Below are 20391 nucleotides of genomic sequence, written 5' to 3' on the forward strand. Positions count from 1 at the left end.
GGAGGAGGAGAAGAAGCCTCATTCAGAGTAGGTCCAGAAATACAGGTATTTCTTTAAATGCTGCTATTACCAACACTAAAACTAATAAGAGAGGCAAGCTCTGAGGAAAGATGATTAAATTCACACATCTCAGTAAGAAGAGTGGCCCTGGCGTGGGGCATCATTGCTCCCTCTCTGGCTGTCAAAGGCCTGACACAGCTACATTCACTTGATTTTTTTTTAATTTTTTTATTAGTTTTTATGTATGTGAGTACACTGTAGCCATCTTCAGACACACCAGTAGAGGGCATCAGATCCCATTACAGATGGTTGGGAGCCACCATGTGGGTGCTGGGAATTGAATTCAGGACCTCTGGAAAGAGCGATCAGCGCTCTTAACCACTGAGCCATCTCTCCAGCCCTAGATTCATTTTATATCTATATAACTTTCTATCTATATGAACTTCATACAGCTCTCTCTATGTGACCCAATTTTTTTTTTCTATTCTGAATTTTTCTCACCAAGTAAATGTCCATGTCTTTTGTTTTCCACATACTTCTCTCTTGCTCTGACTCACCGTGGCTATTTCGTTAGTCCTCAAAACACAGAAAATGATTTTTTTTTAAAAAGAAAAAATCTGAAACTAAATTTAAAATCAAGTGAGTTGGCTCAGGTCATTAAATTAATCAGCACCCAAACCGTCACCTCATCTCCCGTTCTTCTAAAGTCCCAGTTCCTCAACTCTCTCCCAGCAAGCACACTATCATGGCGCAGAGATGAAACTCAACAGCCCCTTCGCAACCCATGCTGACCCAGCAGGGCTTGCAAAATTCCAAATAGAAGCAAAGATGGGAGGAGCATGTAAGGGACTTCTCAGTATAAGACCAAGTACCCTTGAATGCTAATAAAGGATATGTATAGACAAACACATTTAAGAGAAGGTAACACCGTGTGTCTGACTGAAATACCATCCTCTACCCAAGCCCATCGATTTGATTGGGCTTCAAAGTATCTGCGAACCCAGCAGGTGCAAAGTATATCATAGCAGGTGCTAAAAGATCAGATCCAAGCAATTATAGTTGGGTTTAATTTATTCATATTTAATAGTGCAGCCTCAGTGTAATAATCTAATATTAAGTTATAACAACGGTGTTCGTTTTGCGATTCTCCGTTAGGAAACGGTAGTGCCAATGCCGTAGTGGGTGGGGTGCTTGTGGGATGGCTGGGAAGGCCTGGATTTATCTCTGGCACCGAATCAACCAGCCATGATAGCACCCGCTTGGAATCCCAGCATCAGGAGCTAGAGGCCGGAGGACCAAAAGTTCAAAGTGATCTGCTATACGGTGATCTCCAGGCCATCTTGAGAGAGGGGCGAGGGAAGGGGTGTAATAACCATGTTGCCTGGTTATTAGCTACAGTGAGCATCTCCTCGCTCTCGCTTCTCTGATGCCAGCATGTAAACAATTGAATCCCCGTTTGGTTAATTGAGAGACATTCACCTGAGTCCCCCAGATTCCCGACAAGCTTCGGTGTGCGCGCAGCTGCTCTCATCTCCTGGCTATAACTGTACCTCACCCCCTCTTCCGACTGGATTCAGAACTCTTCCTACTGTGAACCGGGACAGTCTCGTCCATTAACTGACATCTTCAAACTTGATCTTCCTGACTCTGCCGTTTCTAATTAACTTTGAAATATTTGTACCGTGCTCTGCACAGCCCACCGCCAACTCTACTGTGAAAGGCCCGGAACCACCTGCTCTGGAAACTTCAGCTCTGCATCAAAACTGTGTGAAGACTCTGTTTCCTTTGATCCCTTCCCCCGCTTCCCATCAATAACCATTTTCTCTGCGTCTGCCACAGGTTACAGTCGCGTCTGACCGTTTCCCTACTCAGAAATTCCATGCATCCTCATCTTCTGTATTGGTGGGAGAAAACCCCATGGCTCGACATTCCTCCACTGGCCAGAGTCTAAAACGTCTATGATCCCACATATAGCTGATGTCTTTGTAAACATTTAGGAAGTACATATTGTCTCCTTAAACTCAGGTCCTCCCACCACATCCTGCAGTGACCACGGCCCACCTGATGACACCTCATTCCTGGTGCCTGTCCTGCACACCGCTGGGAATCTTTCCTGCAGGGTTCTGGTTATGCCGGTCCTGAAGGGTCATTCACAGATCCCTACATTCCTGTCCTCGTCTTTGCTTAGAGACCGAGTGCCTCACTTTGTACAACTCATGTCTCATGTTTGTTTTCCTTTGAAATACTGCTTCCGGCTGTTTGAGAACCAAATCCATGCGCACAAAGTGTTCTGATGAACTCCACCTCGACCCCTGTCCTCGGCTCATGTTTTGTTCATCTGTGGTCCCCTTTCCTGACTCGACATTGAACTCCTTGGAGTGGCAAGCCTCTCCTCACTTCACCTCTCTTGAGCCTACAGTTTGACTAGGAATGTGTAGGAATATACAAATATGTATATGTATATGTATATAACATGTAGGAATAGACAGTTAGTGTTTGCTGAATTGTAAAGCAGCCCTCAGCTCTACACATACCTAAGAATAAGCTGTCCAGTCATTAACCGTGTAACTTTTCAGAGGTGAGCCACTACCATGTAACAACAGAAAAGAAAAACAACAAAGGTTTTTAATATCATTGTGGTCAGTATGCAAAATATCTGATTCAGATAACCCCTTCTTTTTTGATTTGCTTTAATAGAAAAATATTGAATTCCAGGAGAATGAAAGGATTCTGTCTCCAGATATACTCACCACTAACCAGATCATTGACCTGCTGGGAGAAGAGGACGTGGAAAAAATTCAAGAGTAAGTTACTCCAGAGTCTCAGTTACTCCAGAGTCTCAGTTACTCCAGAGTCTCAGTTACTCCAGAGTCTCAGTTACTCCAGAGTCTCAGTCAAGTAGACATCAGTCCTAGGCCTTCGTTGCTAAGTGACCACACAGTGCTTTGTTTATTAAGCTTTTAATTCAAGCTATGGGCTATTACAGTATCTACTAAAATATGTCAAGTCTTGGACACACACACACACACACACACAAACACACACACACACACGCATGAGTATTGACTCTGGACAGCTCAGGAGCCTTTACTGGTGATTAACGTGCTTGGAAACCTATCTGTTAATGTTGACCAAGAGCACCTGTATCTACCCCGAGCCCTTTTCTCTTGCATGCATGGAACTCTCAATACGTCCAGTAATTTAAAGAGCATCCTTTTCTAACATCAACTCTATTAGTATGATATAGTAAATATGTCACGAGCATTAATAGTTAAGTAGGTTATTGTCTTAGTTTGCATTACTGTTACTGTGATCAAACGTCAAGACCAAGGCACCTTGTGGGGGAAGAGGTTTATTCCATTATTCAGCCACTTCCTCATCACTGTTCATCCTTCAACAGGTCAGGACAGGAACTCAAACAGGGCAGGAACCTGGAGGCAGGAACTGATTCAGTAGCCTTGGAGAGATGCTGCTTACTGGCTTTCTCCTCATGCCTTGCTCAGCCTGCTTTCTTATGGAGTCCAGGTCCCGCCCAGGGGGAGCCCCACTCACAATAGGCGTGACCCTCCCCCATCAATCATTAATTAAGAATATTTTCTATTGGCTTGACTGTAGTCTGATGTTATGGAGGCATTTTCTACATCGAGGTACCCTCTTCTCAGATGACTCTAGCTTGTGTCAAGTTGACATCAAACTTATGATTTTGAAAGTTCTGCACACTAGCCATTTACCAATGATATTTATTTAAAAAATGATGTATACTCTAGACTCTTAAATATAGGTAAGACAGAATTTGTCACAGTAATTCTAACACTGCACTCTCTTGGGTATATAATACTAGGGAATGCCATTTATTTAGAATATTAGCCAGATAGGTCAATCAACGTGATTTCTTTTAAAATGTCTATTAGGGCTAGAAAGGTGTCTCCGTGGCTAAGAACACGTAACGATCTTGTAGAGGGGCCATACTCCATTCCCTATACCCACACTGGGAAGTTTGCAACCAACTGCCTAAAACTATCTCCAGAGAACACAAAACTCTTTCTGGTCCTATGTGGGTACCTGACTCATTTGCACATAACCCTCCAGACAGACAGACACACATACAAGTCGTTTTAAAAAAAGATGTTTTAGTCATCCCCCATTTAAAAAGAAGTCACCCCACCTTGAAGTGGTGCTTGGCTGTGGACTGTAGCTCTGGGTTGGTGTGATTCAAGAACCTGGGCCCGAATCCTGGTGTTTGCAAGCCAATACGCAGGACACAAGCAAGGTGTCACAGACTGAAATGACACATAGAAAATGATTCCATCAATGGTGGCCCTAGACAGACTTTACAAGTGCTAGGGCACTGAAGCTATTCCTCCTGAGGAGCTAGCTATGACATCCATCCCGGATGGCAGGGGAATGGGAGAAAAGAAAATTCATCAAGAGAAGCAAGTAACGGGGCTGGGGATTTAGCTCAGTGGTAGAGCGCTTACCTAGGAAGCGCAAGGCCCTGGGTTCGGTCCCCAGCTCCGAAAAAAAAAAGAACCAAAAAAAAAAAAAAAAAGAGAGAGAAGCAAGTAACATGACAGATTTTTCCCAAGATGCACTTCACCTCCAACACTCGCAGACTCTTCTGGGCAGTGATAGAATGACTGGACCCCACTGTCTGCTGTCTTCAGCTTCCACAGAGTTGGTCAGGAAAATAAAATTCCCACCAGTTTTAAATGATGTCTTGTAACATTCTTAGAAATTTTTTCTTTTATTGGATTTTTTTATTTACATTTCGAATGTTATTTCCGGTTTCCTGGACATAAACTCACTATCCCATCCCTCTCCCCTTCTTCTGTAAGGGTGTTCCCCTTCCCATCCTCCCTTCCCGTCCCACATTCCCCTACACTGGAGGGGTCCAGCCTTGGCAGGACCAAGGGCTTCTCCTTCCATTGGTGCCCAACAAGGCCATCCTCTGCTACCTATGCATATGATTTTTACAAAATAAATATTTACTGGGAATTCTGATTCTTAGATTAGGGATTGTTTAAAAAATGAAACAGACACACACAACCCTCTGGTCACAGATGGATCCTGATGCCTGAGTTTGAGCCCTGATCTACACAGAGGAAGAAAAGAATGAACTCTAGGAAGTTATTCTCTGTGTTCCACACTTGTGTGGACACACACACACACACACACACACAACCCATACACACAACCCATACACACACACACACAACCCATACACACACACACCCCATACACACACACAACCCATACACACACACACACAACCCACACACACACACACACACAACCCACACACACACACACACACACAACCCATACACAGACACACACCCATACACACACACAACCCATACACACACACACACAACCCATACACACACACACACACAACCCATACACACACACACACCCCATACACACACACAACCCATACACACACACACACAACCCATACACACACACACACACAACCCATACACACACACACACCCCATACACACACACAACCCATACACACACACACACAACCCATACACACACACCCATACACACACACAACCCACACACACACACACACAACCCATACACACACACACCCATACACACACACACCCCATACACACACACACAACCCATACACACACACACACAACCCATACACACACATCCATACACACACACACACCCGTACACACACACACAACCCATACACACACACACCCATACACACACACACACAACCCACACACACACACACCCCATACACACACACACAACCCATACACACACACCCATACACACACACAACCCACACACACACACAACCCATACACACACACACCCATACACACACACACACAACCCACACACACACACACAACCCATACACACAGACACACACCCATACACACACACACCCATACACACACACACACAACCCACACACACACACACACACAACCCATACACACACACACCCATACACACACACACACACAACCCACACACACACACACACAACCCATACACACACACACACACACACACACACACACACATACACACAGACGTAACAAATAAATACAAAACAATTTTAAAAATTGATTTTAAGTAATTACGGTATTAATAATAGACATTGTGGTTTTTATGTAGAATGTCTCTCCCACTTGAAGGCTTTAATATACTTTAATATGAAAGTCATCTTCGCCATTGTCATGCTCAATACAAAGTGAGAATAAATCAGGGCAAGGGACATATTTAATCCAGCTTCCAATTTACTTGTAATGGATAGTAATTAAAATGCCAACATTAAAAATACCAAACAGCTATTATTTAACTAATATTAAATAAAATGTTAGGATTTTAGAAGGTTATTTTCCCACATCATAACTTAGGCTGTGATTATAGAACACGTTCTCTTTCAGTTATCGACTCTACGTTGTTGTGACATATCCAAATTCAGAAAATACTTTTGAGCATCAGGGCTGTGTATGTGGAACGAACCGCAGGACACAAGTGATGCCACAGCTGTTGGTAAAGGACAGGACAAGCAGCCCATTCAGGGACAGAAGCATAGGCTCTCCATAGTCAGCCGAGATTTCAAAACATTCTAGTATATCCAGGACGGCCTGGCCAGATCCTTCCTAAAGACACAAGACACAACAAAACACAACTTAAACATAGCAATATAGGAAATATAGATACAACAGCTGTGTCAAAAGCAGGTTGACAGTCATTGCCAGTGATCGGAACATAGAAATCACACAAAGGGATGTCAAATGTTAGGACAGCGCTATCTTGGGAGCCATTTTTTTTTTTTTTTTTTACTTTTCTCATGTGTTTAAATATAATTTCTGTAACAATAATCTACATGTGTTTGCAATCATTTTCAATTTAAAACAGCATTATTGTAAGTGATAGTTATATATTTTTCAAAAAGACAGTAGTATAATTTAATTATCCTCTCCCGGGTGACCAAAATAGTCCAAGATTATGCAGTTTGAAAAGCTATAAACCTACTTAAATAAATTACAACAAAATCACCATATTTCCCCACATTTCACAATTATGAGTTATTTCTCTATACCAACAGGCAACCCAAGAGACATGAGGGATTATTCAAAATACATTTTGAAATAGACTTCGCATGTCTGGTGTTCTTCTCATGACTTCTAATTTCTACCAATATTTTATTTATATGTAACTCAGCGATACTTACAAATCTATTCCAAAGTTTCATTAAAAAAAGAGGTGCCTTCAAAAATAGCTCAGTAGTTGAGAGTACCGGCTGCCCTTACAGAGGTGCCAGCTGTGATTCCCAGCACCCACAGGGTGGGTAACAACCGTCTGTAAGTCCAGTTCCAGGGAATGGGGATCCAATGTCATCCTCTGGCCTCCTTGGGGACCACACATACAAGTAGGATCCAGACAACCATGCAAGCCTACACACATAAAATAAAAATTAAAAAGAGTTTTAAAATCGTTTTAAATGACAGAGGGTAGTTAAAAATAGCTTTATAAACACAGAAGTAACATGGAACCTTGGTTTCGTTTGCATCTTTGGAGACCGAGTCTTATTCCATCACCCACGCTGGCCTCATGCTCAAGAGAACGCCCCTGCCTCTGCTTCTCAAGTGCCGCACTTTGGGTTATGCAGCACCACACCAGGTCTCCCAGGACACGTCCTGCAGCCAGGCTCTGCTGAGCTCCTTTCCCTTCGTGTGCATCAGCCCACAGTGTCTGTGGCTCTCTCTCCCTCCTGCCTCTCTGACTCCATCGTCCCTCATGACCAAATGAGCAGTAGCACCAGAGAATCTGTGTTCCAGCTATGGCCGTAGCATGACTCCCTGTATCTCCTCCTTTGGAGTGAAATAAAACACATTATTGTAAAAGAATAAAACAATCAACACTAAGCCCTGAGGGTCAACCATGGGCAGGAATCCACTGGTACAAGGAAATTGGAAGGAGGGAGGGATGGAAGAAATGGAGGGAGAGAGGGAGGGAGGCAGGGAGAGAGAGAGAAGAGGGAGAGAGGGATGGAATGAGGGAGACTATGGGCCAAGGCTGGGGCGGAGGGAGGTCAGAGAGGAGTCACCTAAACAAGTTGGAAAACATCATCCTTGAGTTCATTCAAACACAAAAGCTGAAAAAATAAAAGCAGGAAGCAAGGAACACGTGAAGGTGTTGAGGACAAATGTTTACTGAAGAACAGGCAGAATGCAGAGGGCAGAGGAAGAGAATGTGCTGGGGTGTGGAGGGGATCGACAGAAGCGAGAAGAAATGTTAACCAAAGTCATGATTAAAAGCTGAATCGATTCCACGAGGCAAGAGATTAAAGAGCTGGTAAGATATGCACATAAAGGAGCTGTGGGAGCTAAAAGAAGACGCTAAGCATAGAGAAGGGACTTAACATGGAATCTGCTTGGCTGAAAATGAAGTCGGAAAATTCACAGCAGTGTCATAATGTCATAATGCGCTGGCGGGGGGCGGGGGATACTGGGTTGCACGCACAACACAACGAACAAGAAGAGAATGACGCTTGGTGTAATACATGCTCCGGGATGACGCTTCAGACATCTCATGTCCAGGATAAAGTGACCCAGGAAGGACAATGAGCAGGCAAGCCTCTCACAGTTCCCTGCCAGGGCTGGACAGCAACTGTCTGGGGGGGACAGACAAGTCATCAGAGCCTGGTCTGTGGAAAGAACAGGGTTTCAGAACCAAATGCTAGCAGAGATTGTTCAGGACATTTTTATATAAAGAACTCAAAAGCCAGGGTGTGTCCTGAGGTTTAATTGAAAAATTGACCTATTGCCTCAGGCGAGATTAATCAATTCATTATGCATCTAACATAACAAAATCAGGCAAGATTAATCAATTCATTATCCCTCTAACATAGCAATAATAAGAAAACTGCCAAAGAGAAATTGTGATCTAAAAATGAAATAAAATAAATCCCTGTCAGTAAGCACAAGACTCATTTGAAATTAAAATAAAGGCAAACAGGACAATTATAAACTAGAACAACTATTCTAGAACCTTCTGGTAAAAATAAGTATGTGTGTGAGGGGGAAATAACCCACTTTCTTCCTTTCACGTACATGAAACTGAATTTCAGAATGCTTTATAAACACTGTATCCAAAATATAAAGGGATGAAGGGTCAATAGTCCTTGTTATACACACTTACACACACACACACAGACACACACACACACACACACAGAGAGAGAGAGAGAGAGAGAGAGAGAGAGAGACGTTCTTAGAAAATCATTTGTGAAAGCAACCAATGGGATTGGAGGAAATGCTCAGTGTATCAAGGCTTACCCTGCTCTGGGATAAAGAGCCCCAGCCACCAACCACCATGTTGAGGCTGGGAGTCATGGTGACCATCTGTAATCCCAGCACATGGAGGCAGACAGCAGATCCCAGGACACGCTGACACATTATCCTCTGGCCTCCACATGCATGCATATACATAACGCACGTTAAACGTTTTTAAGTGGATTCGTATACATAAATACTGCATGTATGTATATACATCAATATGCATAAACATAGGCCTATATTATATTTAACGTCCCCATCCAACTCAGTTTTGAAGTCAAACTGCCTTCTGAGTTTCCAGACATGGGAGTTTTTAGATAATGACTAGAAGATGTTTGCCAGTAACAACCAAAGCTCCTCGTTAATTCTTTTTTGTTTGTCGTACATTGGAAGGAAGCTACCGCGTCGTTATGAATTAGTAAAATAGTCAGATAACTACAGCAGAGCCCTCCTCTTAGACCAGCTTCATAGGCTGAACGGCACTGTGTAGCATGGTGGGAAGGGGAGGGGAAGACGAAATTGTTGCTTAAATTCATCAGACTTCATGTTGTGTTTGTGGTTTCCCGGATGAGGCTGCACCTGTGTGTAATGATCAATTAAACAAAGCTCTACAGGAGTGCTTGGGGTTCAGTCCACCGAGGCTGTTGCTTCCTCTCTGCTCCTACAAGGCTTTCTTACGTCCTCTGGTGTCTCTCTTTCTTCAATTGCCCCACATAACTCGGATTACCAGCACTTGAGAAAGACGTTGATTTGTTACAGACGTTCAAAAAAAAAAAACTTTATTAACTTGTAACCTTGTTTCAATTATCAAGCTTTGACTATGGTGAAGGACAAAGGCTCCCCCTTTGAAAGTGGCAGGGTAAATTTGCTGCAGGAACCGTCACCCAGTTTGTCCCAAGAAACCACATGTGAGCAACAAGGAAAACCAATTAATCTGAAGGCCCTAGCCTTGAGCTTTGAAGATGATCCCCCACGATTATCACAGATCATCTGCACAAGACGGAAACAGTTTGAGGGAGATACAGCTACAGGTCTTAGAAGGAAGGAAAGATACAGGACACTTCCTGGAGGGACAGAAACAGAAACAAAAAAACAACCTAGACACCATGCCCTGAAGCCCCACTGGCGGTGTAGGACCAGGGTGTGCAGATTTGGAGCACACCTATCTGTTTATGCTGCTATAAAATGTTCCTATATTCCTTTCTTCTTTTACCTCACTAACCAAAACAGTAACAAGTGTTCAAAGAACTGACAGAAAGTCACTCCACACAGGAAACGCCTGTGTGTTGATTATCAGAACACAGGAAGTACCAAGCGGCTTATATCACGACACAGGAAGCAGCTAATGGTTTGTCCCCTAGCCAGGTCTTCACATCCACTTCATTTCCCACAAGCAGCTGTCCACAGACATAAATTCACTCAAAGATAACAAACCCATGAGGAATATGCATGAAGAGGCGTGTACGCATAAACATACAAACAGAGAAGGGGCAGCAGAAAGACATGAGGGGAACACACAGAAAATACAGGCAAACGCTGTGCCACACGATCTTAAAGCTGCAACAGGAGCATAAAACAGGGAGGAAGAGAAGACTGTAAATATCAAAAGAAAATGCAGAAAAAGAAAGATCTAACAGCAGCTCAGGAAAGGACCGCGCGTTGAACGCATCCTGAGAGGGAAGAAGTAATAAGAAATAGACCAGAAGAAAGGAAGTCTGTTAGGGGGAAAAGTGTACCTAACATAAAACAAACAAGGTAATGGGGATTAGTGGAGGGTGGTAGAAGGAGAACAGGGAGGAGGAAACAGAAATGGGGGTTGGACGCGCCAGAGACTGGAATGTGGGGAGTTCCCCTGGGGGTCGACTCTAGCTGAGACTCCTAGCACTAGAGGATATGGATCCTGAAGTGGCCACTTCCTGTAGCCTGGCAGGTCTCTCAGTGGAGGGATACGGACACCAACCCACCCACAAAACCTGTTAGGGTTTAAGTCTCTGGCTCGCGCCCAGACAACGCACACCAAGCCAACATGGCTCCACATGGAGAGGTTTAATGAGAGGAGAGGAGAGGAAAGGCCGGCCATGAGCATGTGGAGGGAAGGGGGGATGGGGAGAGAAGGGACAGGGACAGAGGGGAGGAGAGCGGAGAAGCATAGAACAAAGAGAACGTGGAGGGGGCAAGCAGCCCCTTTTATAGTGAGTCAGGAACAGGTGGCAGTTGTCAGGCAACTGTGGACTGAGCATGCCTAGGTAGCTGCGGAGGTGGAGCTTAGACAGAATACCAACAAAACCTTCAACCTAAAATATGCCCTGCCTACAAAAGGTACAGGGACAATGATGGAGCAAAGGTAGAGGGAATGGCCGAGCCAATCCCTGACACTGTTAACGATTCTCTGTTGTGCTTGCAGACAGGAACCTACAATAACTGTCCTTTGAGAGGCTCCACCCAGCAGTCGATGGAAATAGATATAGAGACCCACAGCCAAACATTAGATGGAACACAGGGAATTTTGTGGAAGGGTTGGGGAAAGGATTGAGGGACGAGGGGCATAGTGACTCCACAGAAAAACCAATAGAGCCTTGACCCTTCAGGGCTCTCAAGACTGAATCATCAACCAAAGAATGAGCATTGGCTGGATCTAGGGCCCCTGAACATTTGTAGCAGATGTGCAGCTTGGTCTTCATGCAGGTCCCGGAAACAACTGGAGCAGGGGCCGTCCCTGAATCTGTTGCCTGCCTGTAGGTCCTATTCATTCCCCTAACGGGGCTGCCTTGTCTGGACTGTGTGCGAGTGGATACACATAGGCTTAATCCTGCAGTGACCTGATGTTCAGGAGGTTGGGGAGTCATGTGGGGGGTGATACCCAGAGGGGGATCCCCATTCTCAGAGGAGAAAGGGAGGGAGTAAGGGGGAGGATCTGCCTGAGAAGGTACTGGAAGTAGAGTGGGAGATGATATTGGGATGTAAAGTAAATAAATAAATTGATTAAAAAGTATTTCACAGAATATGTATATGTATGTGTATGTATATGTGTATACACACACACACACACACACACACACACACACACAGTTTTCTTTACAGAAAGAAAAGGACAGAATACTTAACAGTCTTTTTTCAGAAATGGAACAAAGTTAGAGAGATCCTGGTTGTGTATGTGGCTGAGTTGGTAGAGAAAGTATCTGGAGAGGGTGGGCTCCTGTGAGCCCTACTTGTCAGGGCCATCGCTAATCCCAGCCATAGCAACTGCACTGAGGCTGGAGCTCTAGGTCAACCGCATGACAGCCTGCATGGAATGTTGAATTCCAGGCAGAAAAAGTACCAGGTGTTGAAGGTACAAGAAGTGGAGACAGGGAGAAAGAACTGAGAGAGAAAGAGAAAGAGAAAGACAGAGACAGAGACAGAGACAGACAGAGACAGACACAGAGAGACACAAAGTCACAAAGGAAGCGTTCTACCCATTCTTTTCCTTTCTCCCTTTCTCTCCTCTCTTCCTCTCATCTTTGGGGCTCAGATATGACAACACTTTAGGATGAGAAGCACTCTAGAACTTTCATTAAAATACTTGCTTTCAAAACTTCTGGAAACTGTTCACTATTCAATCCCGTTTAACATCTGCATTTTTTTTCTTTTTGTTACAGAAAAATGGGAACGTTTCTGAATTTTAAAAATCTTCAGACTAGTCTACGAGACGCCATTCTATTAGACTACTATGTGGCTGGGTTCTGCTGGGCCAAGGGAATGAACTTTTCTATTGACCAGTATTCAAAATTTATGACTTTGCTGGACATGTTACTTCAAAATCTTCAAAGTAAGTGTAATCCCTCTCTGTCACTTTAAGGAGAAGAAATGTAGCGCGTGTAAATTAATATTCAGACGCCAAGACGCTTGCTTCATTGTGATTTCTTTAATAAGGACTGAGGCTTGTTTCCTAGATACAACAGGGGCCGCTCATTTCTCACTGAATGGTAAATCCTCAAAGAATTCTTAGTAGACTAAGGTTCTCTTTGTTGATTCGCCAAAGATATTCTAATTGACATTCCTCGCACCACAGATATCTGAGAATACGCTGTTATTTCGGCCAAGTTCTGTATATCCGAAACTATTTTGAAATCCAAATAATTCATTCTGCCTTTAAAGTGGAATACTATGTAGTTAGAAAAAGGAAAAAATAAGAAAGGTTTCTGCATGCTGTGTGCATATTATTAGAGTAAAAGAACAGGAAGCACTATGCACTTTTGTTTATAAAAATAGAAATCTGAATGCATTGTTATTTATATGTGTTCATGAAGGCAGAAAGAATACAGGGGGAAAAAACCAGAACTGTCTGTGAAGTCAGGCATGGAGGCACAGACTTGAACACTAGTGCTTGGGAGCAGAGAGGGGACTTGAAAGTCTAAGATGAACCTAACAGGCAGCCAAGAATTGGTTTTAAAAATAAAAATAAAAATAAACTTCTGGGGAGGATGTGGAAAACTCTGTGTGAGCAGCAGGGGCTGGAGGAAGCCTTTTTCAGGACAGATCTTCATATAAAGCAAACCTTGACTACCTCAGTCATTCATGCGAGAACTAAAGTGTCAAAGAGTGTTTGATGTGGCTGTCTCAAGCTTTGCAACTTCTGGGTAGAGTATTCATAGTCTGAAGAGAGCAGAAGAAGGTGAACCCCCCCCCCCAAAAAAAAAAGCTTTACAGTTCAAGTGTATGGAGTGTTTCCGTTTTACACCTTTCCCACACATCCCCTGTCTTCAGACGGCCTTTTGTTGAGCTTCACATGGTGGGTATCAGCTCGAACCTGGATTTCTGACCCTCTTTTGTCCAGCTAAGGCTCCAGAGCGTTGAAGTACAAATGCCAAAAGAGGAGAAAGAAAACAAATTCATTTTCTCTTTTCCTCTGGTAAGAAAACACCTTCTCCAACTCTTTAATATAGTTAGACTGTGGACAAAGAGCTTCAGTTGGTTTCAAGGAGGTGAAGTGTGTTCACAGTTAAACCAGGGGACGATTGGGGTCTTGACCACAAAGGCATCAGGCCCACTCCACCACAGGTCGGGCCAGGGAGGATGGTCCTGCTAAGTGGTTGTAAGTCGGTCTGCAGAGAGCCCGCTTCGAATCTCAACAGACCATCTCAGATATGAAGGGCAGTACTGAGACTTAATCTTAAGGCCATACTTTTGTGGGTTGTCCCCACTGAAGGCAGAAAATATTTCTGAAAAAAAAAAGAAAGAAAAAGAAAAAAGATCACGTCTGTTCACCAGACTTCATCCTTGTCGGCATTCCTTGAACAGTAGATGACAGCAAATAATTTATATGTTATTATTCAGGGAGATCGGAGTCAGGGTCAGAGTCAGAGAGTTAATTCCTGAAGGTGACACGAGGTCATCTTCAGCAAACAAGAGTCTGTCCCTTTGATGCCACATCGGACGCGGCAGGCAGGAGTCAGAAACCTACAGCGAGCAACAAAGAGAATAAGCTAGAACCTGACCCGCATTGCTCACCCAGCAAGGGAGCACGTGATGGACAAGAAATGGCGCATGCCAGGAATAGCGCATGCGTAGCGGCCCAGAAATGAACACACAAAAGGAAAGGTATATATGCAAAGGGTGCATAGGTAAAGTGTCAGACACGGGTACGTGCTAAGAAGGACACATATGTAAAAGGTCAGAGAGCACCGCACTCCGTGAATGGCGGGCACGTGTGAAATAGGTTTGAAGCGGTTCTCAGTAGAAATACTACATGCCCAGTGGATGGAAAGGTGGAAGACCTTGGGAACGGCACATTCAGAGGAGGAGACAAACCACACAAGTTCAGGAAGCATCAACTCAAAAGAGCTCCCGTGTAGACCCACTGACCAAGGGTTTCCCGTACACTTCTTATTTTTCTGCCATGATAGCACAGTCATCTTCCTCTTGGATGCCGGAGTTCAAAGATAAACTTTACAGCTAGTAAGTGTCCCTTTACCTGATCTCACCCCAAATTTTCTTACTGGTACAAATCTGGGGTCTACCTTCCTTACCTAGGTTTCCCAGAATGCATTTGGCTTAGTCCCTCTCGATCTTGCCACTCCGTTGTAGGACTTCAGTCAGACACATGAAAGGATAACACCTGAAATTCTCCAAGCGATCACCTCGAGAAAGGCAGGAGGCACCATGAAACAGTTCTAAAGGGTCAGCCATCGGGTAACCCAAGCAACAGCCTTACAACTAGATGCTTTCTGTGTTTGATAACTACACTTCCCTCCAGAATTCAAATCAATAAGCTAAATTTTCTCTTCCTCAGCATCTTGAATTAATGAGCTTGATTTTCCATTTATGATGGCTTGCTCTCATCCTATCTCAACCGTGTCCATCTTTCCTTCCCAAATCCCCTCCAACATTGGGGTTTTTAGGACTTAGTGTGAGTAGAGGAATGTGCAGTTGGACTGTGTTTTACCTGAGATGGTGAACAAAAGCCCCTGGTCCCGCTCAGTGTGTGTGGCTCCATGCTAATCATGAGCTGTAGGCGGGCGTGACTGCAGAAGGATCACCCCTAGTCATTTCTGGGTGACCCTGCTTTCCAGGGCCCAACCCCAGCACCGGGTACATTTACTGCAGTGCTCGGTGGGGTTCAATCGCTTTACATCTCTTAATAACTGCTATAGATAGAGGAAAAGTTGAACTGAATAAATGATAAGCTACTGTTTGCCTGTCATGTCTTTCTAAAAAGTAAAGTGTATCGGTGATTTTTAAGATCTGGCGCACGTTGAATGTTCCAGAGAAAGGGAAGGGGGGAGGGTAGGTGCCTGGCTCAGCTGCTCTAGACGTGGCTAGAGCGACTCTCAGGAGATGTTCTCACAGTTCATCTCCATCTCGACCTTGTCCTCCAACATTCCACTCTATTGCAAGAAGGAGGGTGTTTCTCCATGGTTTCCTAAGAGATCTTCAACTCTGGGATGCATCGTTCACAAATAATTCCCTCAGGCACCTCAGCTGAGAGTCACCTCTCTCGACATTCAGTCCGTACACGTTTTCCCAAGACCTTTCAACTCTGCCTCTGGCTGCCTCTGCTTCATGTGTGCTGGGGTCCAGGAAACGCCTCACAGACCACACAAACACCAATCTCAGTCACACAGGGAGAGTTTATTGAGCGTACACCCCAGGACTGGTCGACTAGGGCCATGGCCCAGATTCAGGAACTGATCCATGACCCTGAGTTAAGACCGTACAGGGTTTTTAAGCCCTAAATCCATCCATGCCAAGTTATTTTACCAATCAGGATTTAGGGATTTAGTGATTTCCTCAGGAGCATATCTCTGTTGTGCATTATCCTGCTCCCACCGGTCGGGGTATTCTACTGTGGCAGGGGACTCGCCTTGTCTTCACTTGTTTGCCAGGCTGGAACTTGTGTAACATCATGTCTTAACTTGCCAACCAGGATGTCAGTTACCCACATACAGGTCTCTGTCAAGTAGGAGCTCAGTTCCCAGGGAGGTATTGGGGAACTTAAATTTTACTAGGCCACTACTTAAAATGGAAGTTTGACTTTAAATAATGTCTTATATTGGTGCAGTTGTCTCTCATATGTTGGGATCTATTCTAGGGGCAGCTTATACCATAAAAGCTTACACAGGAAGTGATGTTGGGTGGTTGGTTCCAGTCCAAGCTTATTGTGGGTAACAAAAACAGTTCTACTGCCTTCTATCATGAGTGGTTTCTAAGGGCACAGAACATAAAAGATTATATAATCCACGTTGGCATTAGAAAGTTTTCTAGTAACAGCAGAAACATATGAGAAAGTTCCCTTATAATGGCAGGCTAGCCAGGCAGTGGTTATGTAGGCCTTAACATTCCATCTAGGCCTAATCGTGACCTAGGCCTTAACCATGTGCATGGCTACCCACCTGTGACAGGAAAGACCCTCAGGATACTCCAGTCGCAAGCATAGAGTCTCCAAGGTGAGAGGCGAGAGGGCCTACAGGTTACAGATGCTATTCTGCCTGCCACAAGAAAAGACAAACACACTCCACCTGTCAAAACAAAATGTACACGCTTATATTTTCACCAAAAACACCTTAGAGTCAAGGCAGAGGTTATTAATATTGTTTGTTTTCAGCTGGGCAAGTATCATGGGCAAGAGCCCGCACAGTCCTGCTGTTGTTTGGTTGTGTGCACATGTGTTTTGCTCTTGTGTATTTGTAGTTTTCTGAGAATCTTCTAGAACCACCAACCTGCTCACTGCAGGTCATGGTGAGGAAGCTGTACCATTTCCCCCCAGGCCTGACAGTCTCACCAAGGCCCATTTTGCAAACAGGTTACATGACTTTGAAATCTGTAATGGCGGCAAATTTTATACAAAAAATTCCTATTTTCGATATAAATATTTAAAGGGCTTTCCAGATGGCTCAACAGGTAAAGACCCCTGCCACCAAGGCTGATGACCCAAGTTCAGTCCTTGGAAACACACTGGTGGAAGGGAAATTTAATGAAATTTTATATACCATATACATATACATATACATATATATGCACAAAATAAATAAAATGCAAAAGTAAGTATAAAAAGTTTGAAAATATCCATATGTTTCATTCCTAGCAAACATCTCCAAGTCAAGTTTCCACATGATAACACCCAGTTCTAGCCAAGAATATGAGGGTTCTTCTTATTGACCTTCTCTGCTGAGTTCAGCACTGACATCCACAGTGGCTAAACCCGTGATCTGGGTCTCCTAGCCACCTATGACAACTGGCTCTTCTCTACGTTTTCTATATCTTTCTCTGTCCCTTACAAATCTGTTTTAAATTTTTCCTTTCCATTTAGAAGTGGCATTTAGATAGATAATCATAGCTTCGCTTTTTAAAATGGAAATGAACTGTCTACGCATGGTCACAGTGACAAGACAAACCACAGCTAACTCATCCAAAAAGCAATGTTAATTTGTGGTAAAGAAACAAGAGGTTTGCCTTTTCTCTCCGCAAATTCTGGGAAGGGTAAACCAGGGCACATTCAGGTCCTTGCAGATACAGTACCCCACAAGAGTTATCAAGATAACGGAAGTCTCTTCTCCCTATGGTTTCAGCGCTGCATATGTCCTTAGAGGACAGCATCAAGTGGCTCGGGGAAGTGATGGCAGAAATTGGACCAAACCATTCGCAGAAGAATAAGAATTTTCATATCTTCAATGTCAAGGAAGCCAATGCCATCATCGATTATTTAAAAATCAGGTAAGACTTGTGCTCGCCCCATGGTTCCCTGTGTGTCTTCTAGGCGACCTCTGTAAGGGACAACTTAGACCATAGTGATCCAGAGGGCTACAGGAGCTGTGCAGTAACTACTCAAGAAGTGGAGAGCTCACAGGCTCGGGAGACGGCTCAGCAAAGGTGCTTGCCACCAAGTCCTGGTGACTGGAGTTCCATTCCCGGGAACCACATAACAGAGGGAAAGAGTCAACTAACCCCTCCAGGCTGTCCCCTGGCACGTATCAGGGGCCCAGAAGCATCCATACACCATAATGAGCACAAAGTTTATGCTTAGCAAGGAGAAAATATTTATCTATCTGACAAATGACAGTGGGGACCCAAGCACATCTCTCCCTCTGCATTCCTAAAGACAATTCCCGGATGACACCATGGTGTCATCTGGCCTGTAATCACCATAGGGACCACCTTTCACCTTTCATCCCCGAGTCTGTACCCAACAGCATTCTATTAACAGCATTAGGACCTATATTTTAGGTGCCTGGTTTTTATCCAAGGAGCCACGTTTATGCATTAAAGAGTAACATTTATTTCCACTTAAAAGTTGATTTTGCACGATTTGTCTTTGCAACACAAGAGTTATGGCAGAGGCCTGTAATCCCAGGCAGGGGAGGCTAAACTATTACAATATGGTTTCAATAAGCAAATGAGTGAGATCCTATGTCAACCTTTACAAAGAGGGTTAGGGTCTGGCTCTTTCTAGAGCATTGGCCTCTACCAAGCATGAGGCTCTATGCTCAATCCCCAGTATGGAAAAAAGAAAAGAAAAAGAAGATATTCACATATTTGATCAAATTTGTTAAACTTGTTTTGAAGTAATGGCCAGTTTAACTCATTAGAAAGTCATGCTCCCTACTTAGAAAATGATGTTTGTGGCAATGGAAGTATTTCTATATCACCGTTACTGAAGGAAGACATCTGTCCTGTTTTTTGCCTGTGTTTGTGTAGTATGCTTGCATATTTACTTACACAGGAGCACACATGTGTACAAAGGTGCACATGTGTACAGATGTGTCTGAAGGCTCAACTTGAGCTCAAGTGTCTTCCCCAATTCACCCTCCTGTCATTTATGGAAACTGAATCTCTCACTTGGACTCAGAGATCTCAGAGTATTCAACTAGCCACTGTGGCTCCGGGGAAAGTCTGTCTGTCTCCAACTCCTGAGTGATGGAATATGTGGCGATCCACACATATGCAGACACATGTACACACATTGACACACACGAACACACATACAAATGCACATACACATGAGTACACATACATGCACACATGTATACACATGTGCACACAGTGTATGCATGCACACGAACATACATACACGTGCACACACAAACATGTATACACACATGTGCACACACATGCACACACACGCACACTCAAGCACACATGTGCCATGTGCACACTCAGGAAAATCTGTGTACTCAAGCCCTTTCTGCCCCTTGCCAGACAGGATAAGTTGACCACACATACTTGCACTGGCTTGCTTCTTCATCTACACATGCTGTCTGTCTGGCAGGATACATTTTTACAGCTGAGCCCCAAGCCCAGCATCAAAGCCCCCATGCATGCCAAGATGACCCTTTTCTGACAGTGTAGGACAGACAAGCTGCCTCCCTTGTCTCGACTCATCATCCCCCACAGGCATTTTCCTCAGCGCACATCTTAACAGCTCTCCATGCCCAATCTTAGATCTCATAAAGAAAAGACTATTTAAAGGGATTAGTCAAATACAGAAAATCCAAATGTAATGCTACTAAATCTCCACATGGTGATCCATGCATTTAAATATAGTTATTACACGAAAGATAAAGTATCAGTGATTAGGCTATCT

General features: G+C 44.0%; 1 protein-coding gene and 1 long non-coding RNA gene across 18 annotated transcripts in view; one reads left to right on the plus strand and one right to left on the minus strand.

The window, feature by feature from the left end:
- Nucleotides 1-20391, plus strand: part of Cabcoco1 (ciliary associated calcium binding coiled-coil 1) — a 109210-nt gene that overhangs the window by 6900 nt on the left and 81919 nt on the right. For 7 of the 13 annotated variants that reach the window (XM_087597756.1, XM_087597752.1, XM_087597755.1 and 4 more), the window contains exons 2-4: nucleotides 2698-2804; nucleotides 12971-13140; nucleotides 18380-18524. In XM_087597756.1, coding sequence (XP_087453882.1) covers nucleotides 2698-2804; nucleotides 12971-13140; nucleotides 18380-18524 — 422 coding nt within the window. The remainder of the gene's footprint in view (nucleotides 1-2697; nucleotides 2805-12970; nucleotides 13141-18379; nucleotides 18525-20391) is intronic. The other 6 variants (XM_087597748.1, XM_087597758.1, XM_087597754.1 and 3 more) reach the window with 1 other exon arrangement.
- The window catches only part of LOC147998603 (uncharacterized), a 97149-nt gene continuing 82860 nt past the window's right edge, over nucleotides 6103-20391 (minus strand). For 3 of the 5 annotated variants that reach the window (XR_015645792.1, XR_015645790.1, XR_015645788.1), the window contains 3 exons: nucleotides 7548-7865; nucleotides 7226-7448; nucleotides 6104-6650 (listed from right to left, as the gene is read on the minus strand). This is a non-coding gene — a long non-coding RNA (uncharacterized LOC147998603). Of the gene's footprint in view, nucleotides 6651-7225; nucleotides 7449-7547; nucleotides 7866-8101; nucleotides 8669-9332; nucleotides 11495-20391 lie in introns of those variants that run through there. The other 2 variants (XR_015645789.1, XR_015645791.1) reach the window with 2 other exon arrangements.

Source organism: Rattus norvegicus, chromosome 20 (assembly GCF_021556685.1).
Source record: "Rattus norvegicus strain SHRSP/BbbUtx chromosome 20, alternate assembly SHRSP_T2T, whole genome shotgun sequence".
NCBI classification, from domain to species: domain Eukaryota; kingdom Metazoa; phylum Chordata; class Mammalia; order Rodentia; family Muridae; genus Rattus; species Rattus norvegicus.